The sequence below is a fragment of the Gastrolobium bilobum genome, unplaced genomic scaffold (assembly GCF_033153095.1).
Source record: "Gastrolobium bilobum isolate Gb01-03AN ecotype WA unplaced genomic scaffold, APGP_CSIRO_Gbil_v1 utg4007, whole genome shotgun sequence".
Classification (NCBI taxonomy): Eukaryota; Viridiplantae; Streptophyta; class Magnoliopsida; order Fabales; family Fabaceae; genus Gastrolobium; species Gastrolobium bilobum.
In genome coordinates this window covers 102,779-124,090 of record NW_026897118.1, presented here as the reverse complement: position 1 = coordinate 124,090, position 21,312 = coordinate 102,779, and the positions used below count along the sequence as shown (strand labels likewise).

Here is a 21,312-nt window from a genome sequence, read left to right as displayed (position 1 = left end):
GCAGAGAGATATCTGGATATTGATATCCGGATATGCCCCCGACAAATATCCGAATATTCTGGGTTTTCGAAGAACAGTAGCTGCACTATTCATACAGAATGATGTTTGGGGTTTGTGGACCCTAGACTGGTTAAGTTAAGCTTCTGTATTGATTAGTTAAGGCAGAATCTAAGTGATTAAGGGCTTGTGGCTTTGTGAGAAGCCTTAAGACATGAAATGTAAAGGAAAGACGTTGGCCTTGTGTCTTATACTTGTTGAGTATGATTTTGATATGATTGTTGGTCCAAAACAGATTGTGATTCTGCTGTGTTTGGGCTTTGAGATTGGTTGGACTCTTGGCTTGAATTGTTAGCTTACAAGGTAAGCTTTGGTGTCCTCGGTTTAGTCATCGTTGGTTCCACCATGTCCCATGGGGGGATGGTTTATATGCATGATGTTATTTTCATGTATTGTTTTGATAAATGCTATTGAGCTGTTATATGCGAGTGCCTTTATAATATGCATGTGGTGTTCCACCTATACGGTAAGCCTGAGTATGTGGAGACTTACAAGATGTGTCAAGCTGTGTTCCTTGTACTTATTGTGGGTTGTAGACGTACGTCCTGCATTTCTCTGGCCAGTAGAATAGTTAAAACTAGGGATGTTAATGAGTCGAGCCAAGCCGAGTTTGATCTTAACGGGTCGAGCCTATGTTCAAATGTGTCAGGCTGACCTTAACCTGTTACCTGTTACGAATATAATATCAGTCTGTGGCCTGACTCATTTACAAAAAATAAAAGCCTAGTTTAGCCTGTTAGCCTGTTTTAAAATAATAAGACAACAAAAATTTACCCCAAACAAAATCTACAATCAACAACACTAGTAATTCCATAAATATTCATAAATTTAATGTATATCCAAGTAGCATAATATAAAATAAAATCATTCAAAAAGTCTGTTTAATTAATAAAATGGGATGAAATGAATTGAGAAGAGAGAGAATGCTATCACAAGTAGTATAAAAAATATAAAAAAATATATATATTAGGCAAGCCTGAGAGGCTCTAAGGCCGAACTTTTGAATTGGAGCCTGATGCCTTTTTATTAAACGAGCTTTTATACAAGTCCAAGCCTGGGTCCAACAATCAATTTTAGACATGTGAGCTCAGGCCTTCACGAGCCGAGCCAAAGGCCCCTGGCTCGTTTAGCACCCTTAGTTAAAACACACATGGCATGAATATCTGTTGCACTGCGTAGTTTAGAACTTATACTGTTAAATGCTTTTGAACTTATATTGCACGTGTAAGCGAGCTTGGGGTGGAAGATCCTTGAGGACCCCTTGTCTTACTGAGATTTATTTTTAGAGATCTCATCCCACATTTGGGGTACATATTTCAGGTTCAGGTAATGCGGGGGTTGAGACCTCTAGCGGCAGGAGGCCGGAGCTTAGCTGATATATGCTGTTATGCTACTTATGTTGGATGATGGATATTGATTGTTGCCTCTTATGCTTTTAGCTTCATGATGTTATTGTTGAGACTGTTGTAGGGCTTTGTTGCCTTATTTGGTTGAGCATGGGGATTGTCCATGCCACTTTGACTTGACTTTATGCTTAGTTGTTTCTAGTTGTAATTAATAATGTATCAGGATATTGTCCGGACTACGTGTTGTAGATCCGTGACTTAGATAGTCACATCTATGTTATGAGGTATTTCAGTTAGTTGTCTTTTGCATTTTACATACAAATGATGTTTTATGAAATGAATTAAGTAATTCAACTTGGCTAATGATAATGACGTCATAATTGAACAGAAAAAGATATTTCGCATTTTTAAATTAAGCGTGGCTTAATATGATGATATGATAACAAACCAGATATATACGGGGTGTTACATTAAGGACCAGCACAACTTACCACCCACAATCCGATGGACAATCGGAGGTCACCAATAGATATTTGGAACAATATTTGAGAGCCTTCTGCCATGAAGAGAACCATAAGTGGGCCTTTTACTTGGGATGGGCAGAGTATCATTACAATACTGCTGCACATTCAGCCATTGGAATGTCTCATTTCCAAGCCCTTTATGGTAACGCTCCAACCATGATTCCATCCTATCTTCAGGGTTCGGTTAGAGTTGAAGCTGTTGATGTTACCTTGAGTCACTGTGATGTGCTGTTAAAATTTCTCAAGGACCAATTATATAGTGCTCAGAACTGGATGAAAGTTCAGGCTAATAAGCATAGGAAGGAAGTTACCTTCTCTGTGGGTGATTTGGTTTTGATTAAACTGCAGCCATACAGACAGATTACACTCACCAAGAGGAAATGCCAGAAACTTGCGAAAAGGTACTATGGCCCTTTTCCTATCACTAGGATTTTGAGTCCTGTAGCTTACCAAGTGGGGTTGCCTGCAAGCTGTAAAATTCACTCCTCCTTTCATGTTTCGGTACTTAAACCTTTTAGAGGAGATAACACACCATTTGCTTTACCTTTACCTGAGCAGAGCAATGGTAATTCTCCTGTAACTGAGCATTAATAGTGATGAACTGGTTCTGATGTTCGTTGAATCGTTGTTCAACCCTAGCTTGCATGTCTTCCAAGCTACGATCGATACGAACCTGAAACGCCCCAAACTCATCGGCCAAGTCTTGAACGCGCATGGTGGAATCCCGTTGAGCTCCAATGAGATGAAAGCACCAATGATAGGATTATAAATCCTACAGAGATATCTCAAAGAAGAAGAACAAGATAAATGGAATAAGAACAGAGAAAACAACAAGAAAATTCTGTATAATCAAGTAGTTTTTGCATAATGACACCTATCCTCTATATAAGCCACATTTCCTAACAGCATTCTAACTGATTTCCTAATCAAGACACGTATACCCCATAACATGACTCACACCAGCACCATACTATCTGACTAATGAATCAACAATTACAACCCAGTGGGCCTAATAGCTAATCAATACCCCATCTTGGGCTGCTCACATTACATAGTCTTTGGCCCAGCAAGGGGCTCCAACTCTTCTACTTATCTTGGCCTCATTCATCATAACACGTTAGTTCTGATCTAAGCATATTATGTCACACTCTCAAATTTCTTTGAGTTTAAAACAAATTAAACTCAATTATACAATTTTATATTACGTGTTATTTAAATGTTGTTAACATAAGATATTATTAAAATTGGGTGGGAATACAGGAAAAAGGATATGACTTATCTCATCAATTTATCACAAGATTGTGTCACACACACACAAACACACACACACAATATATATATATATATATATATATATATATATATATATATATATTGGTAAAAAGATTGTGTCATATTTAGTTCATGAATATTCTAAAATTGAAGTCTGGTTATAATTATAATCACTAAAAAGTGATTGAGGTATAACCAAAGCACTAAAAAAAACACTTGGATTTTCATTGTTCAAGTTTGAGTTCTTTTGTATAATTAATCAATATAATGTATGTGTTTCACATATATACTTCTAGTTTAGAATATTACGGGGGATTAATTATATGCACTTTTATCTGTCCCAAAAAGGAGACAAATCCATGACTGACATGAAGAATGTCTGAGTCAATTAAAAGATATATATACAGATTTTGGCTCCCACTTCATGTTATATGTCTCTTCACTTGTTAGGAAAATTTGCACGTGGGTTGATGGGTTCAATAGTGGAACGAGCTAGCTTAACTTGGGAATATACACACAAACTCTCTGTCTCTTCTCGAGAGGGGATGGAAATAGACGTAGATGGGTTTAATCACATTTTGTTTGCTTCTTATTCTCTCTCCCTCTCTCCCTCTGTTAAAGGATATATATGCAGATTTTGGCTCCCACTCCATGTTACATGTCGCTTCATTTGTTAGGAAATTGCACGTGGCTTGACGGGTATAATACATAAACTCTCACATTTTGTTAGCTTCTTGTCTCCCTCTATTTCTTTTAATAATAAAATTCAGTCATGCATTTCATTCTCGTGAGAATGGGAGGTTGTTTTGCTTGGTCAATTATTCCTTTATTTTCATCCTTAGTGCTTTTTGGTCAATCAACATATCTCATTGTACAAAGCGTATCAAAAGTGACTCGTGCCTCGTCAATGTGATTTATAAGCCAAATTAATTATGATGATTAAAACGGCAAAAAAAATTAATTTAATGCTTTTTAATAAATTAATTATACATTTATTATAATTTTGGAAATAATTATATATTTATTGCACAATATGACGCTCAATTTGGGCGTCACTAAAGATGTCTAAATTGGGTGTCACTCAAGAGGCAATCACGCTTCATTCAGGCGTTACTCATCAGGTGTTGACATGTGTCATATTTTTTTTTTCCAAAAAAAATATATATTTAATCATAAAACTTCTGAAGTCCATAACTTTTGACTCGGGTATCCAAATCAGGTAATTCTTTTTTCGATTCTATATAACTTTTCGAGATCTACGCAATGACATCTCATTTGATATATTTTATTTCTCACAAACATAATTTAAATTTAAATCAAGTAATCCTTCTTCCTTAGAGATTTAGAATATTTATTTAATTATTTCCTTTATTAATACAGATTTTTCAAATTGATTTTTGAGTTTAAACCACAAATCAAATCTTTATTTTGTTTTCCTTATTAATAATAATTGTTATTTTTTTAATTTAAATCACACATCAAATCTTGATTTATTTTTTATATTAAATCACAAACCCAGAACTCAGAGGCTTCTGAGTTTAAAAACGTGACATGTGTCAACACTTGACACGTCATCAATGACGTCTAAATTGAGTTTCAATCAAGAGGCAATCAGGCATAATTTAGGTAATTTTATTTTTGAAAAACATTCATAAGCCATAATTAATTTCAGACCACAAATAATAACCCAGAAGCTTATAGCATTAATCATTAATTTCAAAAATAATATCCTTCTTCCTTAGAGATTTAGAATATTTATTTAATTATTTTCTTTCTTTCTACAGATTTTTCAAATTGATTTTTTAGTTTAAATCACAAATCAAATCTTTATTTTGTTTTCCTTATTAATAATAATTTTTAATTTTATTTTTAATTTAAATCACAAACCAAATTTTTGTTGTAATAAAAAAATGATTATAAAAAAATTTAAATCACAAATCAAAATTTTATTTATTTTTTAATATTAAATCACAAATCCAAAACTCATAGGCTTCTGAGTTTAACCGCTCTTATAATACCATTCTTGCAAATTTAAATTGTGTTTGTGAGAAATAAAATATGTCAAATGAGATGTCATTGCGTAGATCTCAAAAAGTTATGTGGAATCAAAAAAAGAATTACCTGATTTGGATACCCGAGTCAAAAGTTATGGCCTTCAGAAGTTTTATGATGAAATTATTATTTTTTTAGGAAAAAAAATATGACACGTGTCAACACCTGATGAGTAACGTCTAAATTAGGCGTGATTGCCTCTTGAGTGACGCCCAATTTAGATGTCTTTAGTGACGCCCACATTGGGCGTCATATTGTGTAATAAATGTGTAATTATTTCTTAAACGGTAATAAATGCGTAATTAATTTATTTGTGATGATAATTTAAAATAAAATGTGCAATAAAATGTGGCATCGATTTTTGCTTTCTTGCAATAGTCGAAAGTTTGTCTTGTTTGTGATGATAATGCATGCAGCTCATTTAATTTCTTGCTGATGAAGCATAACGTGAATGTAGGCATTATGCAGGATTCACCACACTGTATTTGACCAAATCTTGCAATTTTAAATTCCTAAATTACTTCGTCAAAAGATAAATCATAAATCTTTTTATACTAAATGATTATGTGTTGGTTTGGGAGAGAGACTTTGACGTATTATATTATTATCGTCGCTTTGTCAGACTTCAACCAGAATATAAGAATTCACACAAGTACCTTATTTAATTATATAACCTATGATTTTTTATAGTAGGGACAAAATAAAATATCAAAGTTACCAGCATTAGATTAATAAGAGAGGCTTAACTACTATAAGTATTTTTAGAGAGGAATAATTATTAACACTAGTATTATTAAAAACTTATTTTATAAATATAATAAGAAAAATTAAAATTTAAGGAAGGATGACCGCCTATCATTTACCCTCTCCTCCTAGATCAACCCCTATCATTATACTAGTTTAAATTAAAAAATTAATTAATATGCAATTTCAGTGTGAAAGAATTTTACATTCATATTTACTGATATTTTAATATTATCATTTACTATTATCTGATTATCTCTATTCTGTCAGGCGAGTCCAGGGGGAAGCCCGTGGCTAGAGGACAACCACCAATGGGCTAAGCTACATCAATCGTAGCAAGTGGGTCCGACATCACATCTCAACTCAAAATTTTAAGGTATTGGGTTCATGGGTCCTTCCACTTATATATTTTTCACTTAACCCATTACCAACCAATGTGGCACTCATCACACTTGAATATCTCAACAATCTCCTCCTCAAGTGTGAAACCCAACATTGATATGCTTTCCCTCAACCGAGTACCCCAGAGCCCAAGTACTCAACCCGCCTCCTAGCCAATCACCAGGCTAGCTCGAGCCCAACCCGGCTCTGATACCACTGTCAAGCGAGTCCAGGGAGAAGCCCGTGGCGGGGGACTACCACCAATGGGCTACGTGGATCAACTACACCAAGTGGGTCCGACACCACATCTCAACCCAAAACCTTAAGGCTTTGTGGGTTAAGATGTGATGCCGGACTAACTTGGTGTATTTGGAGTAGCTTAGCCCATTGGTGGTGGTCGACGGGCTTCCCCCTGGACCCACCTCTTAGCCAATCACCAGGCTAGCTCGAGCCCAACCCGGCTCTGATACCACTGTCAGACGAGTCCAGGGGGAAGTCCGTGGCGGGGGACCACCACCAATGGGCTAAGTGGATCAACTACACCAAGTGGGTCCGACATCTCAACCCAAAACCTTAAGGCTTTGTGGGTTAAGATGTGATGCCGGACTCACTTGGTATATTTGGAGTAGCTTAGCCTATTGGTGGGGGTCCCCCGCGATAGACTTCCCCCTGGACCCGCCTGACAATGGTATCAGACCTAAGGGGGAGATTGTTGAGATATTCAAGTGGTGATGAGTCCCAATTGATTGGTAATGGGTTAAGTGAAGAGTATATAAGTGGAAGTACCCATGAATCCAATGTCTTAAGGTTTTCGGTTAAGATGTGGTGTCGGACTCACTTGGTGTATTTGGAGTAGCTTAGCCCATTGGTGACGGTCTCCCGCCACGGGCTTCCCCCTGGACCCGCTGTTGCGAAATCGGCAAGTATATCGTTCGTTTCAAGTAATAAAATGATAAGTAAAGATCGTTCCCACGAGGATTAATGCACCAAGTACTAATTTAACTATTCTCCTTAAGTTGGAAAAGAAAATTTCTTTGAATTGTGAAAGTAATTGATTTTGGTATTTTAAAAACAGAATTTAAAAACAATAATATTTAAAAATAGAAAATTAAGAACAATTAAATTCAAACGCATGCAAGAGTATCAAGAACGTTAAGAAAATATTGATGGAAATTTGTAAAAAGATTGTAGCCAGGATGCACTTCACCTTCGATCCTCCCTTATATTCCTATATTGTATTTTATAATTAACTAATTGGTTTGCTCAGACAATTCATTATTTTCCTATAAAATAGTTGAACCCTAATGTCTTAGTGATTTCAATCCTTTAACCCAATTAGAATTCTAATGTCTTAGTAATTCCTCTTGAATTAAACATTAAACAAATGAATTACAAGTCTGCAATCTATGTAAGCCTATGTCTAGGTCATGCATAAATTGTTATTCTACCCTTGTCCAGACTAAAATCCCAATATGTCTATTGTGAATCTCAACCCTCAAAGCTTATAATTAGAGTTGCCAATTCTAATCAAGATATGAAAAAATTAACATAGGTAGAATAAAACAAACAAACTAATTAAATTATAAAAGCAATATAGAAAAATATAAAGGATTCACATCGAGTCTGTGATCCCAACTACAAAAAAAAACTAGTCAGACATAGCTGGCTTAAACAAATTAAATAAATAAAAAGTATTCATGAAAGCAATAAAGAAGAAGATGGAAGATCAATGGCCTTCGGTCTTCAACTCCGTCGGAATCCTGATTTCCAGCGTGAGTCTCCAAGAACTCTCTCAATTCTCTGGTCTCACAATTCTCTCCAGCCAAAGATTCTTGTCTTCAGGGTCTGAGCCTCTATTTATAGACTTTGTGCCTTTGCTTAGAAATTTTGATCGAATCTTCATCGTATATCTTGGATCCAATCTCTTCTGATACAGCCTGAGATGTGTTTAAAAATTTCTCACGTATCTCCCGTGCTACTAGCGCCAGTTTCGCGCTAATAGCGTGAGAACATTGTTCTTGATAAAGCAGGCTCGTGCTACTAGCATGGTTTCCACGCTGATAGCACGGTTGGTGTGAATGGCTGGCGCTGATAGCGCCAATGCCACGCTAGTAGCGTGGTGGTTCTGGATCAAAAATTCCGCGCTAATGGCGCGGGGCTTCAGACTTGTGCTTCCAATTTGAGCTTCTTTTTGTCCTGTTTTCCTACAAAATTAGAAGAAAATCAGTAACAAGATATCTGATTGAAATTTATTAATTTAATAACAATTATAGCCTTTTTATCCAAAATTGATCAAGATTCTTTTTCTTTTTGACTATAAGTCATATATATGCTGGAGGCATATCACCCGCATGACATATTTTACATATAAGTAATAAATAATAATTTTAAAATATTTTTGAATATCAGTGTAAAGCTATTTGACACTGATACTTCATACTAATTAAATTCTTATAATAAATATAAATAACTAAATATATTACACATTTTACACTGTTTCTTATTTTATATCTTTAACTGTTTTTCTAAGTATTTTTATTTTTATTTTGCTAAGGATCGATGTTTACACATTTGATGGATGGCGTTATTTGGCTGCTTTTTTTCTTCTTTTTTTATTAAACCCAAATGATTAAACAACAAAAAGAAATATATTAACAAAATTAAAACAAAAAAATATTAACAAAAGAAGAAGAAAAAATAAATGTTTTATTCCACCAAAAAAGAAAAGAAAAGAAAGAAAGAAATGTTTTAAAATCCAAATATATGGTTATAAACATATAGTAATTTTTATAATTTTTAACTTCAGTTCAAAATCTCATAACACATATATTATCAAAAGCATGTCTTCATTTTACTGAGTTGGTTACACGCCCTATACTTCCTTTTTTGTGTTCGGATTTCCAAGTACGTGACAGGTGGATTGGAACTTCACGAGGATAGTTAACTAGTTACTATTAATTAAGGAGGTAGGATATTCTTACTACTTATTTTTTCTACTACCACTTCACTACCATTTTAATCATCATTAGATTCAAAAATTATTTTTTTTTTTCTCTCTTCATTCAACTTTGCCTTTAATCAAATGGTGATTAGAATGGTAGTGAAGTGGTAGTAGAAAAAATAGGTAGTTAGAATATCTTAGCTCTTAATTAAGAGCTTATCTCATTTTTAATCAACAAATCAAATACCTTCACCCAAGTGAAATTGTTCTTATATGAGGCATAATTTTTTACCAATACCAACCTCCATCGTTCGGTCAACCAATATATGTATTATATATCCTAAAATTCTCAGCATAACAAAAATAAAATCGATCAATTCGATGGTTAGCAAATTCAAATCACTAATGGAGTCTAATCATTGAAACCATATACTATCACTAACGCGTCAAAACAGACCCGACGTCGTACAAGCGGTCCATATATAAAATATACTTCAAATATTATTAAGTGTGCTACATAATTGTTAAGAAGTGAACATTTTTAAATATACGAAATAGTTAGCAAAGCCCCCCTTTTTCCCGGTTGCTAAGAAACACAAAAGCTATAATTGGAGTTTAGTATAATAAAAGAACATAGAAAATATTGGACCATGACAAACTTGTAAAACAATATATATAGATCAATTATAGGCACAATTATTAAGACAAATTCGACAAATAATTTTCAGCTGTTTTTTATACATCGATGTGGATATAATACAGATGAATCTGAACAGATAATGATGCAAACCATGTGACTGCTCACCAATTCAAAAGAGGCTATAGTCCTTTTTCTTCAATCTTGTATGCATGATTCCAAATAACACCATCAAATTTATCACCTAGCCTAAGATTGCTCGTACCATGATCTTTCTGTGAAAGGACCATAATATGTTTTATTTGAAAGTTAGACGTGCATATCCATCACACGGTAGAACATAGCTTTCAGGGAAGAAAACAAAATTCACAATTACTACGGGAATCAGAAGGTTTGTTCTTAATGATTATCATGTTGAGTTTTTATGCCGCTAAACATATAACAAAGTTGTTGAAATTTTATAATATTAATTAATTAATTTTGTATTTTAAAATTAAACGGGTTAATAGGTATTTCAATTTTAACTAATATGATTAGCTCTATATGATTATGATGAGTTAGACTTTTGACATTTGCTGGTATTGAACCTATAGTTGACCAGCACATTATGTAAGCATTGATGTCTGATTGAATTCTATGATGGATGGATCCAATAGGCATACTATCGATTAAGGTTAACTATATTAGATTTTCTCTATAGTCTATTTATATTAAGTCTTATAAATCGTAATGCTCTCGTCGCATAAAAGTTATCATTTTCAGAATAGGTCATAAAGAGAAAGATTTTAGCATTCAAACCAAAATTCTTCTCACAATAAGATAAGATATGCAAATTTCTCTCTAAAGTAATTGATACATGCTTGTATTCTGAGAAATCCTTACGAAATTATCATGTTGCTTATTTTTAGTTTGTTTTCATTTATGCGTGTGATTGACTTGAATAATTGTTAGACCTAGCTAGAGTACTACTTGTTTGATCATCATACCCAACTTAAAACTAGGAAGGTAGTTTTAGTTATCCAACTTAATTCGGCAATTAAATTCTCTTACCCCCTTTGTCATTTGATAAGCTAAAGAAATTAATGATTCAAACCTTAGATTTGTCTGCCCAACTGACTGTAGCAAATATTGTCACATAATACCAACTAAAGCAATTTTGAGATCCACCTTTTCCCCTCTTCTTGAGAATAAGATTATGAATGGCATATGCATGCCACAAGATTCATTATTCGATCTGAATCATGAAATGATAGTTCCAACTAACGCAAACTATGCTAATCTTTTTCCGAGATGGGCCTGCTTTTTTTTTTTTTTGCCAATGAAACGCAAAGCTATTTACAACTGTTGTTTGTATAAAGAAGAAAGGTTGGTGCGGAGGTTGAGATCCACGCTGTGAGTAGGTTCAACATTGAATCATCCTTGCATCTTGATAACTATGTAATGCTTAATAAGTACAAGCTATAGTATAAAATTTCCACGCGATTATGATAAGATATGATTGATTAGACCAACTTATGACGATTCTTATGCAAATAAAGGACAGGGGTCCTAACTCCTACTATTGCCACTTCTCACTTATCTTTGACAACAATAACGTACCGAATGACCATGACCATCATAACAATATTCATTGGTTAAACCGGACACACTCTTTTATTGTAGAAGTAACACAAATTTATAAGTATATTACACACGTTTGATTAATGATATTGAAACTAAGATCGTCACCCCAATTTGATTTTAACCATGGAGCTATATCCCAATGTCATAAACGACCGATACTATTGAATATTGATAGCAGTTTGCATTTGGTATCAAGAAATAGACTAATTTCGGAAAAGTCTGCAAGATAGGATTTTTATGAACAACTTTTTCTTTAAAAATGAAATAAATTTTCTTTTTTTGTTAATATACAACGGAACAATTTAAACATGAGAGAATTTAAAAACTTTTGATATAGGGGTTCAGCGGTTTCATCATAATACTTATAACGCTACATATTTTAATAATGAATTTTTAAACTGGTAATTAATCTGTTTTATAACATGTGGAGTAAGTTTTATTTTTTATTTTTTTTTGAATATATGGATTGTGAGCATAGTAGCTTTTGAATGACATTGTGCTGGCAACTTCATCTGACACTCTGAGACCACCTTAATAACAATGAACGTCATTACTCATCCCCAATGATTAATTATTCCCTGCAAGACATAATTGATCTTCATTGCAAGACCAGACCCTCAATCGTCTCATATTAATTTCCTCTCCATGTGGCTCACTCTGCTCTGCTGCAATGCACAATCCTGATTTATAACAGTGCTGCCATTACGCCGCTCACGTTTTTTTCCGCAAATATACATTTTATAATTTTATTGTGTGCGGTGTTAGGTCGCTATACCACTCTCTGAGCATTTAAGAAGCATCAGTACACGTGGATGGATTTAAAAAGGCCGTTTTGCATGGTTGAGTTTAAAATAAATCATATGCCTTGAACCTTACATCACCTACAAAACACATTTTAATTATGACAAGTTTTTTTTTTTTGTCACATTAAGTGAGTTTAACTGCACAAGTCAAATTTGATATATTGTTAAATGAATTTTTATTTATCAATAAAATAAAGTATTAAATTTATTATTATGATAAAAATTTACATTTCAATAAAAATGTCACATAATTATAAACAAATCAAGATTTAACTTGTATTCCAGTCAGCCTAGTTAGCTAAATCAATAATAGAGGCTTGTATTGATAACTCATACCATAATCATTTTAGAAGGTATCCCATGGTGAAACATAGAAGTGCCTCACACGAGATCCTTTTCTTCTTTTTTTTTTTTTTTTTTTTGTTGTTGTTGTTGAGATATATAGTCACATATTGATTGTGTGGGCAACTAATGTGGCCTTTATAAGGCTTTGGACACTCTCACCCTTTGAGTTAGCTTTTGGAGTGGTGTATCCCAAGATTCTTTACATGGTATCAAAGCTTGAGTGACTATAAGGTCACAAGTTCGATTTTCACGGCCCCCACTTTCAAGTGGAATTAAAATAAAAAGCATGAAAATGTAAACCAAAAATTGGGCCTGTGCAGTTCCACGCTTCTAGCCCAAAGGGCTCTTGCGTGAGGGGGCGTGTTGAGAGATATATAGTCCCACATTGATTGTGTGGGCAACTAATGTGGCCTTTATAAGGCCTTGGACACTCTCACCCTTTGAACTAGCTTTTAGGATAGTGTATCCCAAGGTTCTTTACATGGTATCAGAGCTTGAGGTGACTATAAGGTCACAAGTTCGATCCTCACCGCCCCACTTTAAAGTGGAATTAAAATAAAAAGAACACCCAAAAATTGGGTCTGTACATAATCCACCCTTCAAGCCCAATGGGCTATCGTGTGAGGGGTATGTTAAGATATATAGTCTCACATTGATTGTGTGGGCAACTAATGCAGCCTTTATAAAGCATTGGACACTCTCACCCTTTGAGCTAGCTTTTTAGAGTAGTGTATTCCAAGATTCTTTACACTCATACATAGTAGCCATTGTATATTGACAGTGGGTACAAGACGCCTTGTCCTAATAAGGTCAAGTTACAATGACACAGTTATGTCCCTTGCTTTTCTCACTCTCTCACCCTGTTTTCATTGAAGTGGCATCACTATCCATTCACTTATATGAACTATTCCTCTGTCAGGATAGAGAACCATTATAACAGTTTAGACACCCTCCCCTTTTATAAAGCGTCTCAGAAATTTTAAGAAAGCCTTGATTCATACCATTGTTATTAAGGCCCTGTTTGGTTCAGGAGATTCTATAATTTTGCTAGGAAAATGAACTTGGCAATCCAGCTTGCCTTCGTTTGGTACACAAGTTTGCAAAGTTGCCCATGTATCCCATTTGCATGGCATGTCTCCTTTTGGTCGATGAAAGATAGGCATTTGCACTGTTCAAAAAGCCAACTTGGACGTGGGTTTTTGGTGATAGCCATCTAAATTGAAAAGTGCAAAATTAAAGCTCCCCAAATTACCCTCGTTGTGTGGTCAGCAACCCCCCACTTGGTTTTTTTGAAGAAAGAAGCTTGTCTTTGTAAAGTGAGGGTTAATTTTGTAAACTCGCACACATTTTCCCATCTATATATTACTTACACCCAAACATAGAGTTTACAAAAGTTACCTAATTTTCTTAGTAAATTTTTTTCCCACCAAACAACATTTTTTTACATTTTCCTATATATCTCACTTTCTTACCATTTCCCTATCAATTACATTTACTTAGTATTCAAAAAATTTCTCCTTAACCAAACACCCCCTAAGAGCACCCTTAAAGTGATATACTTCACTGGTACACTCAGTGGTGGAGTCACTTGGTTCTTACATGGTGTCTTGACACCAGCTGATTTTAAAAAATATTACATATTTTCTTTGAAAATTATGATATAACATTGGTATTGATTAGATTTTAAAATAATACTATATTAATATTAACTTAATTTTCTTTTTTTTGGTGAAAATATTAGCTGAATTTTATTAATTGGATCTTTTGACACTAACTAAATCTTGTCCCTTAACTCCGCCACTTGGATATACTAAACAGTTCAACTTGTAAGTAAGTTTAACTTAAATAAGGGTCATGTAATTTATATTTCTTAAAAATAAATTATTAAGAAGGAAACTTCTAAGGGTTTCTCTTTTCTCATGTCACATGAGTAGCATCTCTTATGCCATAGATACAATAAGTGGTGGATCCCACCACTTGTTAAAAAGAACCAAAAAAGTGAAAAGAATAACACAGATTTTGATGTCTCACAACATAAGAAAGTTATCTCCTATTGCATGAGAAAATAATTTTCCAACTTTTAATAGCACGAACAAAATTTTGCATCTAAAAAATGTGGGGTTTTGACAAAAAAAATGCAAATTTTAAAAAAATTCACTTGTTTAGTTCGTTGACCAAATATTTTACCGGACTAATGCAGGAAGACACATTTCAGATGGTTACGCGTTTAGTCGCGCATCAGACACATGCGCGTTTCTGACAAATCTGAACACATCTGTACTAGGTACGTGTCTGAACACGCTTGTACCAGGTGCGCGTTTCTGACTGTGATGCGACATGCGTGCCTGAATATGACACATCTTGGTATTATACTCGTCAGACTTGTCAGAAACACGCACCTGGTACAGACGTGTTCAGACACGTATCTGGTACAGACATTTTCAGATTTGTCATGTGCGCGACTAAACGCGTAACCACCTGAAACATGTCTTCCTGTATTAGTCTGCTAAAACGTTTGGTCAACGAACTAAATAGGTGGATTTTTTTGAAATTTGTATTTTTTTTGTCAAAAACCCAAAAAATGTAAAGATATCCAGCAAAAAAATCAGATAGTTTACTGACATGGTGAATGAATCAAAATTAGATTTTTCGAATTTAACATTAAGAAATAAAACTGCTATTTTTTGCAAAACCTAAGCTTCGCAGCCATCTCAGATTTCTTTATCTGATATAAATGGGGTCTGTTATGGACCCGTATAATGGGCCCATTAAGTAGCAAGTCCAACAAGGGGCAATCCAAGATATGGATTGATACCAATAAAGGATAGATATCCAATAAGGATACTAATCCTAATACGACAGGATAACTATCAGGCCTGGACCCTCATCAGAGGAACCAAAGGCCCATCCACACTACCCACAGGTAACCTCTATAAATACAAAGATAAACCCTAAAGGTACGTACGCTCTCTCTTACTGTTATGTTGTCACTGTGCACACACACCCCCTTGACTAACGCCGTTATAGTATTCTGTGCACAGTGATCTGTTTGAGTTAAGTGTATCTCCTTCATAGATATCTTATAGAGGGCACTAGATCTAATATCAACGTACTAACCTATTGGGCTAGACATCTCTGTTTCAAGGACAGAACAAGGTCCAATCATATATTACCAGGGATTTTATTGTTAATTTTAATATCATCGCTTAACCAACAAATTAGGACAAGATTAGGACTTCCCAGTTATGTCTCATTCTCTTATTTGGAAATTCGGAACTCAGCACCATGAAAACGAACCCAACCAGTTCTTGAGTAGAGTGTAAAAAAGGAGAAGAGAAAAAATTAAAAAAAATTATAAACCTCCCCAAAAGTCCAAACAAAACTAAACGACACTGTTATTTAGCCGCTCAAATAATCAGAAAACGACACGCCGTGTCCGTCTTCATCTTCACTCTCCAACTGCACATAAAACCGCTCCCTTCATTTCACTCCCTCACAAACCTAAACGAACTAGTCACCGGCTCTCCGGCGATGTTGCCGGAAATACCATCGGCTCCACTACCGAGACCCTAATTACTCCGCCACTGCAACTGGCATCATTGTAATTATAATGTCTTCACCGCAGATCATAAAGCAGAGGGTCTTCACGTGCCTAACCAAACTCTCCGATCGCGACACGCAATCCCTCGCCGCCACCGAACTCGAGTCTATTGCTCGGAACCTTGACGCAACCACCGTTCCGGTGTTCCTCTCCTGCATAAACTCCACCGATGCCTCCGACAAATCTCCGGTTCGTAAGCAATGCGTGCAACTCCTAGGGTTACTCTCCGAGACGCACGGAAATTCTCTTTCTCCTTACCTTCCCAAAATCCTCTCCGGCATCGTTCGCCGCATCCGCGACCCGGATTCGTCGGTCCGATCCGCGTGCGCGAATTCGGTTTTGGCATTGTCGAGCCACGTCACCAAGCAACCGTTTTCGTCTTTTCTGAAGCCGTTGACGGAGGCTCTGTTCACGGAGCAAGACCAGAACGCGCAGATTGGAGCGGCGCTTTGTCTGGCTTCGGCCATTGATGGAGCTCCGGATCCGGACCCGGCCAGGCTGGCGAAGCTGCTGCCGAGGTTCGAGAAGCTGCTGAAACGCGAGGGGTTCAGGGCAAAGCCGGCGCTCTTGACGGTGATCGGAAGCGCCGTCGAGGCCGGCGGCGCGTCCTGTCACGCGGCCTTGAGGAATTTGGTTCCTTGCTTGGTGGAATCGTTGAGCAGCGTCGACTGGGCGACGAGGAAGGCTGCTGCGGAGGCACTGGTGGTGTTGGCGAACGTGGAGAGGGATTTCTTATCGGAATTCAAGGCTGAGTGTTTGAAAGTTTTCGAGAATCGACGATTTGATAAGGTTTCTTGCTTAAAATATTTGCTTCTTCTTTTTTTCCGCCCTCAGTTGCTGGTGTTTATTTATGGTAATTTGAAAGTGAATTGAGAGTTTGTGTTGTTTTGTTTAGGTAAAGGTAGTTCGGGAAGTTATGAATCAGATGTTGGAAGCGTGGAAGCAGATTCCTGATGTTTCTGATGAATTTTCGCCACCTCCTCAATCGCATTCTTCTTCGAAAGGTATTTCTCTTTGGTTATCTTGGGTTTGATTGATTTTGCCCTTGAGAATATGAGATGAATAAGTGTCAGATCTCTTTACAGAAATAGTATCACGGATTATGTTTTGTGGTAAGAAAAGAAAATGCAGGTGATGGTCAATCTGGGTTGTTTGATCTTAAATATATTTAGAATTTTTGTTAACTAGGATTCGGAGATTACTTTGCCAGTGTCTCTGTCTGGTTGTATGATTAATCTGTTACGTTGAATTGTCGATTGTTTTTCATACCACTTTCTGGGTTTGTGCTATTGACTCAGAGAACGCAAGTGATGGGCGCTATCCCCCTGTCTCTCAAAATTCATGTAGTCCTGGTTCAGTAATGGGAAATTTGCGGAAGAAATCCACCCCTATTAGTAGATTCAGTGATAGTTCTTCTGCTAGCAATGCTAAGAATGTGAGTGCTCTAAGTAGTAACAAGAGAATGAGTTCAGCGCTAAAATTAAACCATAAGAATTGGGATGTCCAAATTGCCCTGTGTAATGCTCCCTCTGCGGACAGGGCTGATCAAGGTGATGTTCAGGAGAGGGATGGAACTGTTCTGGAAAGAAGCAAAATGAATAAAAGCAGATTTGTTAAGCCAGAAATGAAACGGGTATTGTTAAATAAAAATCCTGTCGACGATAAAATACAGAAGTATGGTGGGTCCAAAGCTGGATCTCGTGTGGTTCCATATCATGAAGATAGTGAAGACTCAGTTCCTGTCCCTGATGTCACTAAAGATCTTAGGAATGACAAAGAGAGTGAAGATTTATCTTTGATCCGCCACCAGTTACATCAAATTGAGAAGCAGCAGTCAAGTATACTTGATCTTCTGCAGGTTTGTTCCTAATGCTTAACACCAAGTTCCCTCAATCAAATTCTTTTATTTGTGCTGCTTAGGTCTGCAAATTTCTGGTAGGAAGGCTGGTTAATTCTTTCATTGTGTTTTAACTTCATCTTTTTCTATCTTTTACATAAGCACATGTAGCATTTATGCCAATCCTTTAATGACGAACATATCCAACATGCTCTCCCATATTCTTACAGAAATTCATTGGAAACTCACAAAATGGAATGCATTCTTTAGAGACCCGTGTACATGGCCTTGAGTTGGCAGTGGATGAGATCTCAAATGATTTGGCTTTATCAAGTGGAAGGATGATGAATTCTGATGCTCTTGAAAATACATGTTGCTTGCTACCTGGAGCTGAATTTTTGAGCTCCAAATTCTGGAGGAAAACCCAGGGCCGGTATTCATCCTCGAGGTTCTCTAGGCCTGGTGGCACCCCATCACTTGCTGCTATGCACTACAAAGCTGGCAGGAATACTGAAACTGAATTGACAAACAACAGATTCAGACTTGATGGAGGTTTTATTACTAATCCGCTGGCTCATACTAATTCGAGGGATTTGGCTAGATCAGAGCCAGTTTAAAATGCAGGTTCGCTTTCTAATTGCATCTAGACAAAGCATTCAGTCTTGGGCACCATCGCCCATCGGCATGCAATTTTGCTATTAATGATACCAATTGGTTCAGACTTTTTGCCTTTTTTTTTATTCCTGTATTTCTTACTTGCAGATGTGCTGCACAATCCAGATTCCAAGTTTGATCTTGTGATTCTCAATCAGCTTTGGAAGTGTAACTATGATTTAATCAGAATTTGTGCTGCTCGAAAATACTCCATGTAGTCTTGTTACTGGTGAAGAGGGCGAGAAGCTGGCTAGACCATACATTCTACAACCTAGTACAGAATTTCATTTGCATATTCATGATAAATCTTTGGACAAGAACAGCAGATTGGAGTGAGTTCACGGCTAAATACCACACTATATTTTAAAAGAGGGTGCATTTTTATATGTAGAGAAGTGACAGGCTGCTTTCTTTTTTGTTTTAACTTTTATGATCAAGTATTCGTTGTACATTGCATTCCAGTTATATTAAAGGGGTCACTGGCGTTCGCTACTGGCATTTGATCATATTGGATAAAATTGCTTCTATTCTATTATTCTACCTATCCCCTCTCCCCGTGCCTTTTCTTTAGATTCTTTTTCAGTGTGAGGGTTGGGCTTATAAAATAGTTTATAAAGTAAACGGGTCCAATAATATTTTCATGCGCAAGGTCATCCCCTAGGTTGTTGTTAGGACGGTTGAACTTATAAGTATTTTGTGTATCAATTTCAGATGAAATATATGTAGGAAATCTTAGATTTATGCGGAAGCGGTTTAGGACCTAGTACATTGGTATGCTTACCGAATCATCCTTGTTTCACAATTATCTCTCGGTGCGCAGGTCTCGTGTAGAATTTTCCCTTGTAGGATTCCTCTTCACGAACAGCTCACCTCAGCGCGCTTCCTTGAAGCTGGACTGTGGCAGATCTTCCAAACTATCTCTCGAGGAGGAAGGGGAAGTGTGTGGGCACTGATTAGATTCTGAGCTTGCCTCTTTCTCACAAAAAAGACCTAGGAGGCTGATGACTTAAGAGGTACTATTTATATGGGTTTCAAGAAACCCTAACTCATTGGGCTCTAGGTTCCTTGGGTTCTTCTCATACTAATAACCCATTTGGGTTTTAGTAAAAGAGCAAACCCAACAATCTCTCACTTGCTCTTTTGGATACAAACTTGTGTCGTAAAACCCAAGATCATGTAACCCATAAGTCATCATCTATCCGAAAAATACCCCATCCCTTGTCTCAAACTAGCTTGGGGATCTACCATCTGTTATTAATCAAGGCTCCTGATAATCAACGAATGATTATCTAATTCGGTGTTACTCCACTAAAAGCCCGAACTTGAACTCCAAGATTAACAACACTTATAACATGAATATGCATCGCCCGTTTGTAGAATGTCTATAATTGATTGACAAGTTTTCTGTAACTCAATCAATTATTTATTCCCTTGACTATGATAGTTTCTCTGATGGATTACATGCACCGGCCAGTGTCTTTAATATCCAAGTACCGAAACATATCAAGGGGACATATCCTACAAATTCCATGTTGTTTATCTCATAAATACCGATAATCAAATAATCTCACTCCCAAAATACCGAGTTATTGGCCGTCAATAGATCGAACCTCACCTGTTGGTAAATCAAAGAATGAAAACTATTTGATTACCTATTTATAATAAACTCAGGATTAAGAGCAATCACATAACTATAGTTAACTGGAGATTTGATACCTTATGACAGAAAAACAACCTTAATCAAATCTCTCCTTGATCCTTTCAATGTGAATGTTAATTCACACCAATATTTTACAATGATTCGGACAAAATCATTTCATAAAATATTGCAGCCTGAATAAAGTGCCCAACTTTATTTAACGGATGTGACTCCATTCATCAATTGTGAGATCCTATTATCATGTCCTCCATGAACGTATCCATATGATCATATACTCCACAATTTGATCCGGACCTTTATGTTTGTAAATAGTGCGCAAAATAAATAAATAAAACCTTATTTATGAAATTCAGAAAATGATTTTATTGTTTCATCGTCTTATTCCAAGAGCACAATAAAACCAATAACTCCCACTTGCTTAATGCAAGTCTGGGATACTCCTAAGACCCAAAGAAGTAACATGCCTCTCGAACACAAGTTCAGGCAAACTCTTAGTAACTGGGTCTGCAAGATCCTCCTCTAATGCTATCTGAGTTTAGTGAAAAATTCATAGCTCGAGGTTGATTTTCTTGAGTTAATATCCACTTGAAATAACTGAATTTTTGAAAACTCAACTTTTCAAGACTCCCACTAGAATATACCAGCATATAATTTCTCGTTCTCCAAAGATACTTGAGTACATGCTTAATAATAATCTAGTATTCCTCTAGGTTCAAAATGGTACTATCTCACTACTCCCACTACGCGACAGATGTCTGGTTTAACGCCCAACATGATATGCGTGAGTCTACATTTGCCAAAGCATAAGATATCTTGCTCATGCATTTTTCCTTCT

At 36.1% G+C, this 21,312-nt stretch overlaps 1 protein-coding gene across 1 annotated transcript; it reads left to right on the top strand.

Annotated features, from left to right (window-relative positions):
• The first annotated feature begins 16,329 nt into the window (after positions 1 to 16,329).
• On the top strand, positions 16,330 to 19,277 carry LOC133304300 (TORTIFOLIA1-like protein 3). Its single transcript, XM_061504304.1, has 5 exons — positions 16,330 to 17,115; positions 17,222 to 17,330; positions 17,625 to 18,184; positions 18,394 to 18,787; positions 18,926 to 19,277. The coding sequence occupies exons 1-4, from the start codon at positions 16,336 to 16,338 to the stop codon at positions 18,778 to 18,780; spliced, it is 1,836 nt and encodes a 611-aa protein (XP_061360288.1). The 5' UTR covers positions 16,330 to 16,335; the 3' UTR covers positions 18,781 to 18,787; positions 18,926 to 19,277.
• The last annotated feature ends 2,035 nt before the right edge of the window (positions 19,278 to 21,312 follow it).